We start from the raw sequence: 16947 nt of genomic DNA, 5'->3' as shown, positions 1-16947 counted from the left end.
CCAGGAAAGATGTCAAAGTGACTGTAGAGCAGCCATATTTCTTTGTTGTTGAGAAAAAAATATTTTACTTTTTTGATACTCCTCATCTGCTGAAATGTAGTAGAAACCATTTTTTCGAAGACTTTTCGAAATTTGATGAATATACAACGAATAAAAGCCATCTTGAACAACTTTACAACTTAGATAAGCAAACTTATTGATTCTCATTTATTTCCAACTAGCTTCCAGAAGATAAAGGTTAAATTAGCCAGTCAAGTTTTCAGTCATTTGGTACTTATGCCAGTTTCAGCCAGATACCATCAGCAGCAATAGGGCTATATTCATTGAAAAAATGGATAAAGTGTTGTATTTTTAATTCAAATCGATTTGACGATGTCAAACATTTCAATAAACCTTTTTTCGGAACATTAGAACAAAATTATTTTCTGAAAGAAATAAATATATTTTTCAGCACATTAACTGTAATATCAAAAAAAGGAAAAAACACGACTGAACAAATAAGATTCATTGAGGTGTGGCAGATAACAATTTCGACATTTCTGCAACTTTGAAAAAACCTACATAGTGAAGGAAAATTATGTTGGTCAACAGAGAAATACCTCCCTACAGGGAGGCTAAAAAAAGGGTGACTTATCAAAGTTTTGTTTTTTCAAATGAAATACGGTGTTCCTTAATGACTTGTTTTATGAGGTTTCTAGGGAAACCGTATGGAAATTTGGGAAAACTCAAACATCCATAAATTTAACAGTCATAAATTGCTTATCGAGGAACAAATGCAAATCACAAGACCTAACATTCAATATATTAAACAAAACAATACACACTCCTAGAAACAGTAAACCTAGAGAAGATCCAACACAAAGAATATTACCTGGTGTAACCCAAATACAGAAAAAATTACCTAAAGAACCTGGAGTATCCTAGTCAACGCAGACGGAACATTTCTAGGGTAATAAAAAAATAGAAATTTCACCCGTACCGTATTCAGATACACCAGGAATTATAAGTAAAAGACTTCCATCGAGTTTTGTTTATGGTTTCTGGACAAGTTTAGTGAGGATGAACATTTTTTGGATTCCATTCAATTTTCTGATGAATCTACTTTTCATAACAATGGCTTAGTGAACAGATACAACTTCCATTATTATCGTGATGTGCATCGTCATTTGGAAACTCCAAAATGAAATGAAAAAAAAATTTGAAAAAAAAATACAGGGTGTTCTATTTAAAATAATAAAGTTTTTTTGAGTACGGTGTCAACTTTGCAAGGTATGTACATTTCAAGCATAAGAAATCAGAATATATTTTACCAACTGCTGGTAATTAAAAGAAAAATGATAATTATATTATAGATCCTTTAAATATATTCATTATTCAGACAACTGTTTTTTGTTTGGGGTGACATTTTCATTTCAGAGGTTTTTCACTCAACGAAGCTCTAGCTATGTTGAAAGATGATGCTGAATTAGCTGAAACAGTAGATGAAATTTTCATTTTCCCCCAGAAAATGCCACGGCTGAAGTAACAGATGAAGATTCTGGGAATGAAGGTATTTTTACAATTGATAATCTACCTGCATCTCAGTTACAAGCACTAGCGGAGATTAGATTCCAAACGAAATATGATAGTATTGATTATTCATCAGAGGATGATGTTTCCTTGTCCGAATTACAAGAACGATTGCGATTATCGGATAGAAGAAAAAAAAAGTATTTGAAAAAAAAGTACGAGTGGGTCCAAGATTTACCTACATCAGAAGCAAACTTTGAGCATTCCCATGATATAATAATTCAGAGAATCCAATGGAGCTTTTCTCGAAATTCTTCGTGAGTAGCAGTAATAATTATGCCCAACAAAAAAATCGAACACCTGATATAAAACATTCTGAATTCAAAGCTTTCATTGGAGTTTGCTTGCTTAGTGGATACGTACAGGTGCCAAGGAGAAAAATGTATTGGGAACGTGAAAAAGATGGACATAACGAGTTGGTTGCCGAAGCAATTTGAATGGACAGATTTGAATACATTTTTTCCAATTTACATGTGTCAGATAATCAACAATTAGACCACCATGACAAATTTGCCCCTATTCATTCTTCTGAATAAAACGTTTATGGAAAACTCGATTGTCGAAGAAATGCACTCAATTGATGAAGTCATGGTACCTTATTATGGATTCCATGGCTGCAAATAATTCATTCGCGGAAAGCCAATAAGGTATGGCTTCAAATTATGGGTTGGAAGTACAAGACTTGGTTACTTGAATTGGTTTGAACCATACCAAGGTGCTGCAATAAATATAATTGAACGATATGTAGAGTTCGGAGTTGGCGCAGGAGTGGTATAGGAATACGCACAAGCCCTGCGCAAAAAATGGACGGACTTCTTTACGTCCATTCCTCTAATTGAAGAGCTCATGAAAGAAAAATTTTTCGCAACTGGTACAGCAAGAGAGAACCGATTGGCAGGAAATACCCTCATAGACTCTAAAGTTCTGAAGAAAAAAAAGCGAGGAAGCTATGACTATAAGAAAATTTCAAATCAGAATATGACAACAGCATCGTAACTCGTTGCTCGAATTTTTCAGGAGTCGAACTTCTGCATGTGATCAAACGCTACTCGCAAAAGGAGAAGAAAAATATTCAAGTAAGTATAATCAGCTTGTATACGCAGTTATGTATAATAAATAGTTTATTTTTAGGTGGAACAGCCACATGTCATAAACATGTATAACTCTAATATGGGAGGATTCGATCGCTCTGACCAGAATATCAGCTTATATCGCACATCTCTGAGAGGAAAAATGGTATATTCCTTTGCTTACCCACAGCATTGACATGTGCGTTCAGAATGCTTGGCAATTACATAAAAACAATGGAGGAGTCCTAAATCACCTGAGTTTCAGAAGACGAACTGCCACAATATTACTGATTCAAAATAAAAAGCAAGCTACATACCAAAAAAGACATTCGAGTAGAACACAAGGTATTGATTTGCGTTACGACCGGTTAGACCCTCTTGTGATTCCGCAGGCAAAACAGACCCGATGTGGATACTGTCATGAGAAAACAACAACAAGATGTTTGAAATGTGACATTGGAGTACACGTGTAATGCAACGTAATATTTCATACAGAATAATATATTTTTTCGTAGTAGTACATCTACCTAATGTACTATATGTAGTGCGGTCTTGATTTTGTATTTTTTATAAAATTAAAATGTTGAGAAAAATTTAATCTTTTTTTTGTCGCTAATGTGCTTCAATTTCTATAAAATTAGTTCTTGAAAATCTCAAATAATCCTATAGGCATATCTGGGTTAGAGTGTCTACACCAATACGAAGAAATTCGAAAACGAAGATGTGTTTTTCTTCATTAGAGTCTGATTGAGGTGAAATTGTACGTACATATTTGATTCTCATGATGACGCGCGATTACCGAAATAATGCCAATTTTTAATCCAACATTACGGACATATTTAAATCTCAATTTATCGTTTTCCAGTAAACTATATGCTATGGGTATGAAATGAAAGAGCTTGTTGAACAAACACAATAAGCAAAATGACGTCATTATAAATTCATTATAACAATGAGACCCACAATGACGGACTAGCTTATGCACCAACATGATACGGTCATCAAAGAAAAAAAGTTTGTTGAAAAGAATATGAAAAATAAAATGACATTACTCTGAATCTGATATAGTGGTTTCCAAAAGATGTGGGACTGTTTTTATGTGCCCCAATAATACAGATACCAAATGAATAGGTTCAAGAAAGAAACATTCAAAATGGAGGAAAACGAGTTGTTTACCTTGTCAGTTTTGAAAAATTATTATACTTCGGAAAGTTAGGGATAGTTTGATGGTGCCCATAAAAATATTCTAGGATTTGAACATACAACAATGACTCATTAAATGAAATGAACAGATCAGCAAACTGAAACAAAAAAAATGCTTCTGATAAGAACCATTTAAAAAAAGTCTTTCATTTTCATGTTTCAAGAAGGAGAAAGTAAACTTTGAATGAAATCTAACCTATTAATTTATTACATTATAATTTATTTACTTCAACAAACAAAATCAAAAAATTGAACTATCAACAAGAGATGAAAATAAAAAAAATTATTAACAAGAAACAGTCATCACCCGAAGACGGTTGTAGATACTAACAATTTGGTTTGGAATCTTTTATTTTTCAATTTTCATTTCTTGTTAACGTTTTTAATTTTCATATCGTGTTAATAGTTCAATTTTTTATTTTTGCTTGTTACTTGTATTTTATTTCATTTCAATTTCAGTTTTTTTGCTTAATATAATTGTTAGTCCGAACTAACGAAATGCACCACGAAACATTGTCAACCACCTTCAAGCAAACGATAATTTATTTATATCATATGAATTAGAATATAATATGAAAGCTTCTGTCGAGATTAATCTGTATAAAAGAATAAAATCATAATATCTAACTTTCCCTAAACATAGGATAAATTTAAAAATTATAAATTTTTTATAAATAAGAAAGTCCTGCGACAAGATTTCATGTCATATATACTGTGTAAGGTAATGAATTGATGTGTTCGAATTAATTTCAACAATTTCAATTTTTTTTTCTTATTAGAGAATGAAAGCTCGTTCTCAAAAATGTTTTCTGGCTATTAATGTATTTGATTCTGAAGCGCAAGATAGATTATGGCATCCGAAGAATTAAAATGATTATCTATGAAATCATTACCTCCGTTTTATTTCATAGACAAATCCATCTAAAAAAGTTACTAATGAATAGCAAATTTTTCTTTACGCAAATATTATTGAATTAACAGAGTAACTCATCGGTTTGAACTAAAAGTTTGAACCTTCTTCATCTGTATGGAGGTGAAAGGGAAAAATTTCCTAATACTGTCAATGAAAACTCTTAATTTCCTCGGCAAAATCACTTTTATTAAATTTCTTTTTCAAGCAAAATCATCCCATGGAGGAACACGATTTTTTATTTCACTATATCAGCTGCAAAAAATACCGTTGTTGAGTTTTATTTTGTAATGTTCAAGTTAATTCACTATTTTATTTTCATTGTTGAATCAGTAATTTCAATTATCCCTGAAGTACACAATTTATTGTTTTATATTTTTTTCAATTGATTTGAGATACTCACTTGAATGAAGAGCCATGATGTAAGTAAAGCCAAACTGCTGTACTGCCCATTGAATCTATAATGATACGCGTAGAACGAAAAGTGATACAGATAGAAGAATCTGAAACAATTTAAATTGAGATATTAGTATTCAGAATATCATGGATTAATATTAAATATATTTATCATGTTGTGATAAGACAGAAAAATATGACGCAGTTATAATTTCGTCTATAGATAAGATGACACATATCAATTATTGCTATGTTTCTTTTTTAACATAAACACTTGCTGATGATCAGTAAAACAACTGTGATTTTTTTATGAAAAAATTGAAAAAAATATTTGAACAGTTTTTAGCGTCTTCAACCAAACATAATTCAGATACAACAATATTATTGGTATTGTTAACGGTATCTGGTCTTGCAACAAGATGTGTCTACATCTACGTCTTTTCACAAGTACTCCCAAACGAAGACTGAATTTTATTCCCCTTTGGTCAAACCCCAAAATGTATTTTTGAGAGAGAGTAATTTATCAGGGTGGGTTGAAATAATTATCAATGTATGTAGTCTCCGAAGCTCTTGGAAAAAAGGGTGCTTGAGTCGAAATTCGGCAAGCAAAGAAATTAGTAAAGATTGTACATAATAGCCGCCATAATTTCATAAGAGATGGGAATGTAGAGAAACGCCACGTTAACTTTATAAATCTTAGTATTTGAACCCAAATAATAAAGTCATGAAGAAAAAAAATAGATTGTCTTGATCAAGTTAAAAATAGAAGTATAGGTTTTTCATTGAAGGTTGGTTCATTACCAAACATTAAATTTTTATTTCTTTTTTTTTTTTCTTTCATTATTTTTGTTTCACACTTGTAAATATGGTTAAGGGTGCATTTACAATTTATGCGGGCAAATAATTTAAATTGTTGTTTTTCAAGAACCTTACTTTGATGAAATTCTACTACTTATTCCTACTATTCAAATCTACTCATGCCGATCCTGTCCTCTTTTTTGTTTTCCTCGAATTTGTCGTTCCGAAATATATTCAAGGAGAGAAGCAGAGACGAAAAACCTTCGTCGTCGTGATTGGGTGTAAAAACTGCAATACAATTACGTCGTGGTGCAAACCCACAAAGTTACATGTGCGATTTTTCCTTGTCTAATAAGGAACTTCCACTCCTACCATACATCCTTCTGCCATACTACATCAAACAAGGTGAGTTAACTTATTCATTTTGCAATTGATTTTTTTATTCGTACTTTTACGCAAAGTTTGAGAATCAAAACAAATCTCAGTGGTGAATCTGCGTCCCTATTTCATACACCGCTTAAAAAACGTTCATGGTCCTTCTTCGAGCCGGATGTAGTTTCTCAACATTTAGATTTGTAGTTTCAAACTTTGCAATAATATAAATTTTGAATGCAACCTAAATTTTTCTCGCGAAATAGCTAGATATATTTGATTTATTATTGTTTGCAACTTTGCATTTCTTCATAAACATTTATCTTTTTTTTTGCGTTCCAACCTCACAGTTCAGAAAACCATCGTTTCTGAGAGTTGGTTGACGTTTTTTTGCGCATTTTTTGTACTGGTGTTTTGGTTCAGATCTTTGTTATTTCAAGGTCCGGCATTGAATTATTTGTTTTGAAATCAGATTCATTTGATTTAACTATAATGAATTCAAATGATAAGCTTGCTCGTACACGAGCATTGCGTTCTATCGCTCTTAGTCATTTTAAATTGATTGAAGAATCGTCAAAAAATGTTGATGACGAGGAACATAAAAATAAGTTCAAAGTCAGCTTTCGGAAGTTGAAAAAGGTAACCAAAGATTTTGAGAAACATCATAATATGCTTATTACTTTGATTGCCAATAAAGCGGATGAGTTGATTACGGAAAATAAAATATTCGACGATTTCACTAGGAGATGTGATGAGGTGGAAACTATTTATTTTGAATTGTTTGAACTCCCTACCGAAGAACAATCTGAGACAACGCTTCCTTCTGCCTCAAATAGTACTCTGATGCATTCTAATGACGTTTGTTGTTTGCCAAAATTGAAGTTGAAAACATTTTCCGGTGACATGACAGAATTTCCTGCGTTTCATCAAATGTTTATGTCCTCTGTTCATGTCAATCGTTCAATTTCTAACGTAGAAAAATTCAATTACTTGATATCTGTTTTGAGTGGTGCGGCACTGGAATTGATTGACGACATTCCAGTTACATCGGCTAATTATCAATCAGCTTATAATCTTCTCCTAGAACGATACAACAATAAACGGGAACAAGCTTTTACTCACTGGAGTAGAATAGAAGCCTGTCAAGCTTTGCGTACTGAAGATGCAACTTCTTTACGAAACTTAATTTTCACTTTCAAAAAAAATATTTCTGTTTTGAGAATTATGGGTTTAGAAACAGATAAATGGGATTTCATTTTATCGTATATGTTGCTAAATCGTTTAGATTCACATACTCGTAAATGTTTTGAACAAAAACATGCCTCGAATGCTATTCCCAAATATGATGATATTCAATCATTTTTGGAAAAACAGTGTATTGCTTTGGAATCTGCAGCTGAAACTTCTAGTAAGCTGTTGAATTTACCAAAAAATAATAATAAATGCATTACTTCTAGTTCATCCTGCAAAAAAAACAGTTTCAATTCAGCTCAAAATAAATCAGCTTTCCTTGTTCAATCTCACAAACAGTATAAGTGTTTTTTGTGCTCAGATGATCATATTATTTTTCATTGTCCAATTTTCAAATCGAAAGGTCCTAAACAGAGATTTGATATCGCTAAACAAAATAAAGCATGCATAAATTGTTTGGCCACTTCTCACAACACTTTGCAGTGTTCCTCTACTGGACGATGTAAAGTTTGTAAAAAATCACATCACACCTTATTGCATTTTGAAAATAAATTAAATACAGATTTGAATCAGAATTCGAATTCTCCTGATCCGTCAGGTTCTCGTGCAAACAATGAGGAAATTCCTCAACTTTCTCGAGTTGGGATGTTACTCAACTCTAATTATGAGGTACTATTATCTACAGCGATGCTCAAAATTAAAGATAATTTCGATCAGTGGCTAACTGTTCGTGCCGTGCTTGATTGTGGAGCGCAATCTTCATTTATTAGTAGATCTTTAGCCAATAAATTGGGTTTAAAAAAGTCTAAAATATCCATGTCATTACAGGGGTTGGGAGAAATGTATTCATCTTCTCAGTCGGGGGTCAGTGGTACCATTTCATCATTGACGCAACCTGAGTATTGTTGTACTTTGGAATTTATAATTATAGACAAAATTGGTGATGAACTTCCTTCGACTTCATTTTCAAAATATGAGATGCCATTCACAGATCATCTTAAATTAGCTGATCCTGATTTCAATAAAAAATCTCGGATAGATTTATTATTAGGTAATGACATTTTTCCTTATATTTTGAAAGAAGGAAAAGTTTCATTGGGGGAAAATAAACCGGTTTATCTGAATACAGTTTTTGGATGGATTGTTATGGGTAAAGTACCTCAAATATCTGCTAAATGTGATACTATCAAAGTTAATTCATTTTTTACTAAAGTATCAAATCCAACATTGGACAATATATTACAGAAATTTTGGACTTTAGAGGAGGTTCCCGATATTAAGGTCATTTCGTCTGAAGATAGATTTTGTGAAAATTATTTTATCAAAACTACTACTCGCTACCCTGACGGCAAGTATGTAGTTTCCCTGCCCTTCAAATCAACAAATCTGGATTTTGGAAATACCCGAGAGATTGCTTTACGGCGTTTTCTTTCTTTGGAAAAACGTCTATCTCAGGATAAAAAATTATGTCTTTCGTATTCAAATGTTTTGAGTGATTATTTACAAAAAGGTCATCTCATCAAAGTACCACCTCCTCCGGTAACTGAATTGACTGATTATTTTTACATCCCTCATCACGCTGTCATAAAACATGAATCTTCGACCACTCCTCTTAGAGTTGTTTTCGATGCATCTAGTCATTCCGCGAATAAACCATCGTTAAATGATACTTTATATGTGGGTCCAAAGTTACAAAATGACTTGGTCAAATTACTTCTACGTTTTCGGTTACATTTGTATGTATTCACATGTGATATCGAAAAAATGTACCGAATGATTTGGTTAGCAGAAGAACATCGTAAATTTCAGAGAATACTGTGGCGATTTTCACCTTCTGAGCCTATTGCAGATTACCAACTCAATACCGTTACATTTGGAGTTGCTTCTTCACCGTACTTGGCGATACGTACCCTACATCAGCTTGCCAATGACTATTTAGAATATCCTCTGGCTTCAGAAGTTTTAAAGCATTCAATATATATTGATGATATTCTGGATGGTCATAATTCATTAAAAATCTGCAGTACGATGAAAAATGAAATAATTGAATTGTTGCGTAAAGGGGGTTTCGAAGCTCGTAAATGGGCTAGTAATTCTCCAGAACTATTACATGATTTACCTGAGTCATATAAACAAAATATAGATGTTTGTTTGGATTTGGAAAATAATATAACCAAAATTTTAGGATTACGTTGGAATCCCATCAAAGACTTATTTTTTTTTATTCTATTACAGCTGATCAAGATGAAATATGTACAAAGCGTAACATTTTATCCGAACTAGCCCGTATATTTGATCCCCTGGGTTTTTTGACTCCAGTAACATTCTTTGCGAAATTGATTATACAACGTCTTTGGTCGATGGGTCTCGGTTGGGATGATCGACCCCCTATTGATGTATCGAACAAGTGGGAAATGTTTAAGTCCGAACTACCTAAACTCCGGGAAATCAAAATACCAAGACAAATTATTACATTTGGTGGGAAAGCATACGAATTAGTCGGATTTTGTGACTCATCTCTTAAGGGATACTGTGGAGTCGTTTACGTTAGAACAACTTTTACCAATTCTGAAGCTAAAACTTATCTCGTTTGTTCAAAGTCCAAGGTTGCACCTTTAAAACCGGTCACAATACCTCGATTGGAACTTTGTGCCGCAGTTCTTTTAGCAAAACTAATGGAATTTCTTCTAGATACTTTCAAAGACAAGATTCGTTTTGAAAATATTTTTGCCTTTACCGATAGCTCGGTTGCTCTTCAGTGGATCAAAGGTTCACCCCATTGTTGGCAAACATTTGTAAGCAATCGGGTATCTTTTATCCAGGAGCGACTTGCACCTAGTTTATGGTACCACATTTCTTCGGAATTGAACCCCGCTGATGGTGGTTCACGTGGTATATTTCCAAGTGAAATGATTAATAATACTTTATGGTGGAATGGGCCCCCCTTTCTGGAAAATCCCATTCACACTTGGCCTTTGGATAAATTTGTATCCGTGAAATCGGCAGATATTAATAAGGAGAAACGAAACATTGTTTTGAATATTATCGTGGAGAAACATTTCATTGATAATCTTATAGAGAAATTCAACTCATTTTTTAAAATTAAAAGAGTAACTGCACTCGTTTTGCGAGCCATTCATAATTTCAAGAATTACAAATCTCGAAACACTGATTACCTCACCTCTCTTGAGCTATACCATGCGGTTGTTTGCTTAATTCGACATATTCAGTCTATATGCTTTGTTAAAGAGATAGGTTCAATAAGGAATGGTGTCCCACTATGCAAATCTATTAGGTCATTGAGTCCGTTTATTGACGATAAAGGCTTGCTACGTGTGGCCCACACGGTGTGGGTGGAAGGATTTCTCATTCCGCCGCTTCCTATGATAAAAAATACCCCTTTCTTCTGCCAAATAATTCTAAATTCACCAACTTGCTAATAAATGAGGTTCATATTAATTATTTACATTGTGGCATACAATCCACTCATTTTTTCTTGTCACAAAATTTTTGGATAATTTCTGCAAAAAAGGTTATTCGAAAGGTACTGAGTAAATGTTACATTTGTTGGAAAACTCAACCCAAACCTTTACAGCCTCCAATGGGTAATTTGCCCAAATTCAGAATTTGTCAAGCCAAGACATTTTCCAATGTTGGAATTGATTTCTGTGGTCCCTTTTCTATAAGAGCCTCTCGTTTGCGAGGAGCCAAAATACTAAAATCCTATGTCTGTTTATTCATTTGTTGTGCGACTAAAGCTGTTCATCTTGAACTTGTATCAGATATGTCCTCCGAGGCCTTTCTGGCTGCTTTACGTAGGTGTATTGCCCGAAGAGGCACCTGCTTGAACATATACCCAGATTGTGGTTCTAATTTTATAGGAAGTGAGTCATATTTACGTCAGATATTTGCAAAATCCGCTAGATCTGAGTCCATCTCATGGCATTTCAATCCCCCTTATTCTCCTCATATGGGCGGAATTTGGGAGGCTAACATCAAATCTTTCAAAACTCATCTCAAACGTATCGTTGGCAATCAAATTCTCACATATGAGGAATTCAACACCGTAATCATTCAGATAGAGTCAGTGATGAATTCCAGACCATTGTGTTCTATTAGTACAGACCCTAATGATCTGGCAGTGCTTACACCTGCTCATTTTCTTACATTAGAGCCTCTTTCAGCTTTACCGGATCCTGATGTATCTCATTTGACGATCAATCGTTTAAATAGATGGCAATTATTACAAAGACTTCATCGTGACTTCTGGAAACGATGGCGCCTTGAATACTTACATACTCTACAACAAAGATATAAATGGACTAAACCACTTGAAACTATTACTCCAGGAACCATGGTTGCTATTAAAAATGATAATGCTAATCCTTTAGATTGGCTAATGGGCCGAGTAACTGAATTAACTTTAGGTACTGACGGGGTCCCTCGTGTTGCTATTGTAAAAACTACAAAAGGTCTTATTGAAAGACCTTTAGTTAAATTATGTCCTCTTCCTGATTACGATGACTAGTTCTGAAAATACGCTAAGTATTTTCAGGGGGGTGGGAAATGGTTCATTACCAAACATTAAATTTTTATTTCTTTTTTTTTTTTTTTCTTTCATTATTTTTGTTTCACACTTGTAAATATGGTTTAGGGTGCATTTACAATTTATGCGGGCAAATAATTTAAATTGTTGTTTTTCAAGAACCTTACTTTGAGGAAATCCTACTACTTATTCCTACTATTCAAATCTACTCATGCCGATCCTGTCCTCTTTTTTGTTTTCCTCGAATTTGTCGTTCCGAAATATATTCAAGGAGAGAAGCAGAGACGAAAAACCTTCGTCGTCGTGATTGGGTGTAAAAACTGCAATACAATTACGTCGTGGTGCAAACCCACAAAGTTACATGTGCGATTTTTCCTTGTCTAATAAGGAACTTCCACTCCTACCATACATCCTTCTGCCATACTACATCAAACAAGGTGAGTTAACTTATTCATTTTGCAATTGATTTTTTTATTCGTACTTTTACGCAAAGTTTGAGATCAAAACAAATCTCAGTGGTGAATCTGCGTCCCTATTTCATACACCGCTTAAAAAACGTTCAAAGGTTAAGTTGCGAATTTAGACGTCGTTAACGAATACCAATCACGTGAAGGTCCCAAATTCAAATGAAGAGAAATGAATACAATAAACACTTTGAGATCACAACTTGACCCAAAGGTCAAAAATGTTAAATAAAAAAATTATAGAATCTTTAAAATTATATTAAAATTACTGATACGTTTGAACAATTCATTTTCATATAATTTCAGAAGAAACATAATCGTATATTTTATACAGTTTCTAAAACTTCAAAATATACTGAAAAATTGGAATCAAATAAAAAAGCCGAACTTCGACGTGATTCAATCAAATTTTTAAGGAGTTATTATCAGCTACAATTCCGTACAATTTCCTACAAATCAATTAAAAGTGAAATACAGTCAATACTGATTTTTCAGATCGATTTTGGAAAAAGTAATATCAATTGATGATAAGAGCGGATCATATTGAGCGTAAATGCTCCGAATGGTAACCTTTTCAAAAAAAGGCAATTAATTATTTCAGCGACGTCTCTACAAAATAACGAAAATGTGTTATAAATGCAGGAAAGATATTGCTTCGATTCATTTCATCTCGAGACTGGAAATGACTTATCAAATCCAGAATGCTATGGGGTGAGCCATCTCACGTGGAGAAGACACGTGATAGAATTTTCACGTGTAACTGACACGCTGCTTAAATTTTGGGTATAATAATAAATCGAACTGATATCCACTTCAACAGAATATTATGAAATATTTCATTAAGTTCAAGTCTTGATGTTTAAATTAGAGTAATACCTTATTTTTGAGTGTCCTCAGTGAACAGAAATTGCTAAAGAATACTTCCGGAGTTTCTTGTGATCGCAGAGAAATGCTGGGTGGAAGATCTGAAAGCAAGTTGGAGATACCGACTACAGTTCATCTCGTGTGTGTGTGTATGTTGTGGCGACCACGCCACTGAAGATGACCGGCGCAATTGCAGTTGAAACGTTTGGAGATTGTAACCAAAGAAGACCACGGCAAAACCCGGAAACCAACCAAAACATCAATACCTATAAGGACGAACCACGATGTATAAGTTTGAAAATGTCCTCATAGGACGAAACTAGTTACAAATTAAAGTAGTTTCAATTCTTTTTTCTCCTATACTTTTGTTTGTTTAAAGTGTTTACTAATGACACATAGATTATTTATAGTTGGAGAATATAGTTTTTGTTTGATAATACCCAACCAACAAAATTGTTTTATGATTTCATTGTGCTGCAACACATTTATTTTGTTGCTATTTTATAATTACTTCCAAAATGCTAATTGATTATATTAGACGAGCTGTGAACATAATACAGTTGTAAGCAATAAAAGTGTTTTATAAATTTGTCATTGAAATGTTTATAAAATGAAATTAAAAATCCGTTATGAAATAGTCACGAATTTATCAGAGAAACTTATAAAACATATTCCCTATAAAAATTGTTTGTTTTGTAGCAGTTTTATAGCACCTTCCTGTTCTAGATTTTCATGCTCGTTATAAAACTATTTAAAGATTATTTTTCAAATGCTTCCTGTAGCTTTAATGAAAGTATTTTATTGGAATGCTTTCAAACACAATTTTGTTTTCATTACCATATTGTCACTTTATTGGTAATTTCCCAACTATTTCATAGTTGGGAAATTACAATTCCAAAAAATAAAATAACTGTTATAAAATCAAATTTCTTCCGCTAATTTATATTTGCTGTCGCCAAGAATAAAATGCAGCATTTAAGAAGAACTAGCTGACATTTATCTCAGAGGTCGTGTAATGAAGTATAATTTGTCAGTTTTATTTGACTAGCGTCCCAATAACTATATACCTAATAACGTCGTTTAATATTGGTCATTGGAAAAAAAATTGAGAAAAGTGGTTCGTTTAAGACGAAGACCCACGTAACCTAGTGTTTCAATTTTGTTCTTGCTAAAAACAGGAAAAGGTTATTGATGATTAAAATCCATCGATTCAAAGAGCACCATGTTTATTTATACTCAAATCACTAGCTAAAAACTCAGCGTAATTCAGCCTTTATAAAAACTTCTTAGCCAAAACATTTCGACAGATAACATTTATACAAACAATACGCCAGGAATCCTTTCTTAATTTTTATAGAAATCTATAACCGCAATACCATCATTCCTAGAACTAACAGTTTAACAGTTTTATGGGTGTAACATATATGCTAAAATACGTTAAAACTCTTGCTATTGATAACAAATTATTTTATAAAACGACGCAATTTCAAAATGATGGCAATTTGGAATACCGACTTTAGATGAGTTGAAAATATGAAATACGGCACAAATAGTAATATTTACAGATGAAAAGTACTTAGATATAATAAGATTATATTATTCAGAACAAAGTTAATTTGCGAGTAGAAAATTGATACTTCGACAGAGTGAATTTTTGTATACTTAATCCAAAAATTTTAATAAAAGCATTTCTGTCTATAGGACAGAAATGCTATACTTTCTCAGACCAAGAATTTATCAATGAACTCCCGATGGAAATTACAATGATAAATTTATATCAAATGATCATAATATTACAAATTTTCACTTCAATATTCACTTGGGCATTTTGCTAAATACGTCTACAACAAATTAGAATATACTATAGACCGATATTATTTGAATTATTATGAGTTATATAATGTTTGTAGTTTTTAGTGTTCTAACAAACTTCAAGCCTACACCACGCATGGATTCATTTCCTAGCGGTGTTTACGTTTATTTGGCATCTGATTATATTGTAATTGTTTCCTGTATATGATGAATAAACTTATTATACAGCTCTATTTTGCTCAGGTGTCCTCTGAATAATGAGTGTCAAGTAACTACCACTGTAATTATTCTGTGCCGATGTCTTCTCTGTTGAAATAGTGTCCTTTTATTCCTTATTGGTTATTGTAACAAATCTGATTTTTCTAGAATCAACATTTTCCCTTGCGAACAATGAAACTTCGAAATATGACTATCAGATTTATTTATAACTGTTCTTGTAACGGGTCTTCCAACAGGAACTTCCGAACTTTGACAATTGATAACAGTCATCTTGTTGAAGTTACATCTGTCAAATAAGTTGTCATTTATCCAGTCTATTTGACCAAATCACCATGGATGGTGTCACAATCAAGTTCAGAATAATTTCAATGAAGTTTCTTGAAGTCTCATACCGGATCACAACCAAACGGGGCTTCTGAACTATGACAATTGATAACAGCCATCTTGTTGAAGCTACGTCTGTCAAATTAGTATGTTTTACCAAATCAACAAATAATAACATGGTTTATCAAAATGTATGTTCTGTTCGGGCAATGTATCACGCCCTTCGCCCATTTTACGGTCGCTATAATCGTCCTACCAGGAGGACTATTCGCAATATTGTGGTTGAATTTTAGTCCACTGGTTCATGAACGATCGATTAACACCCATTCGTCGACCAAACGCTAGATCTGCCCCGAAAACATCGCCGCTATCTGTGAGAGTGTGTATGATGTTCCGAGGTAGTCAATTTCGCGTCACCCACAAAAACTCGGCTTTTCGCAGAGCACGACTTGGCGAATTTTGCGTCGTAACTTGAGCCTGCACCAGTACAAAATTCATTTGGCCAAGGAACTGAAGGTAAACGACCATAGATAACGACATGTTTTCGCTGAATTGACTCTGGAGCAGTTGGCAACCGACCCCAATTTTCATCTTCATCCTCAGCGATGAGGCTTGGGCTTGCGGCGTCATTGGTCCATATTTTTTTGAGAACGACGTTGGCCAGCTTACACTGTCAACGGAGAGCACTATAGGTCGATGATTGCCAACTACTTTTGGTCTGAATTAGATAATCTGAACACCATCGAAATGTGGTTTCAACGGGACAGATTTCACAAACACCGCCAATACAGAAATAATTTGAATTCAACGAGTAAACGTTCTGTCAGAGAGAAATGTATCGCCAGATCAGCCCCGTCTTACATTTAACCCTGAGTCGAATTGAATTGTCTTATTGAACCACTATTTACATTTTTCAGTTCAATATCATCTACTATCAAAGTCTTCACTGGACAGGTTGATTTTGAAATGTGAGCACTGCATGAAAATCTTTCCAAAATCATATGTGATCCTTCGGGATTGGTTCATGAACAAATCGTCTTTGAGTATCAGATAGAAAATCGTTGAAGGGTAAAAACCTACGAAATGAAACATATATATGTTGTATCTACACTGAATTTCCCGTAACTTGACCTCGCACAAAGCTCAAGATCCTTTCGATATTTCTTTGTTGGCATATATACCAAAGCTCTAATCCCTCACTCGAATGCG

The 16947-nt window shown here is 33.5% G+C and overlaps 1 protein-coding gene across 1 annotated transcript in view; it reads right to left on the bottom strand.

Annotated features, from left to right (window-relative positions):
* The window catches only part of LOC111510728 (membralin), a 422685-nt gene that overhangs the window by 31158 nt on the left and 374580 nt on the right, over nucleotides 1-16947 (bottom strand). The window contains exon 9 of the mRNA XM_074181282.1: nucleotides 5156-5255. Coding sequence (XP_074037383.1) covers nucleotides 5156-5255 — 100 coding nt within the window. The remainder of the gene's footprint in view (nucleotides 1-5155; nucleotides 5256-16947) is intronic.

Source organism: Leptinotarsa decemlineata, unplaced genomic scaffold (genome assembly GCF_025532065.1).
Source record: "Leptinotarsa decemlineata unplaced genomic scaffold, Ldec_3_MD MMD2_tig00026307_RagTag_RagTag, whole genome shotgun sequence".
In the NCBI taxonomy this organism is placed as follows: domain Eukaryota; kingdom Metazoa; phylum Arthropoda; class Insecta; order Coleoptera; family Chrysomelidae; genus Leptinotarsa; species Leptinotarsa decemlineata.
The sequence above is the reverse complement of the archived record's forward strand: the minus strand, read 5'-3'. Positions and strand labels throughout refer to the sequence as shown.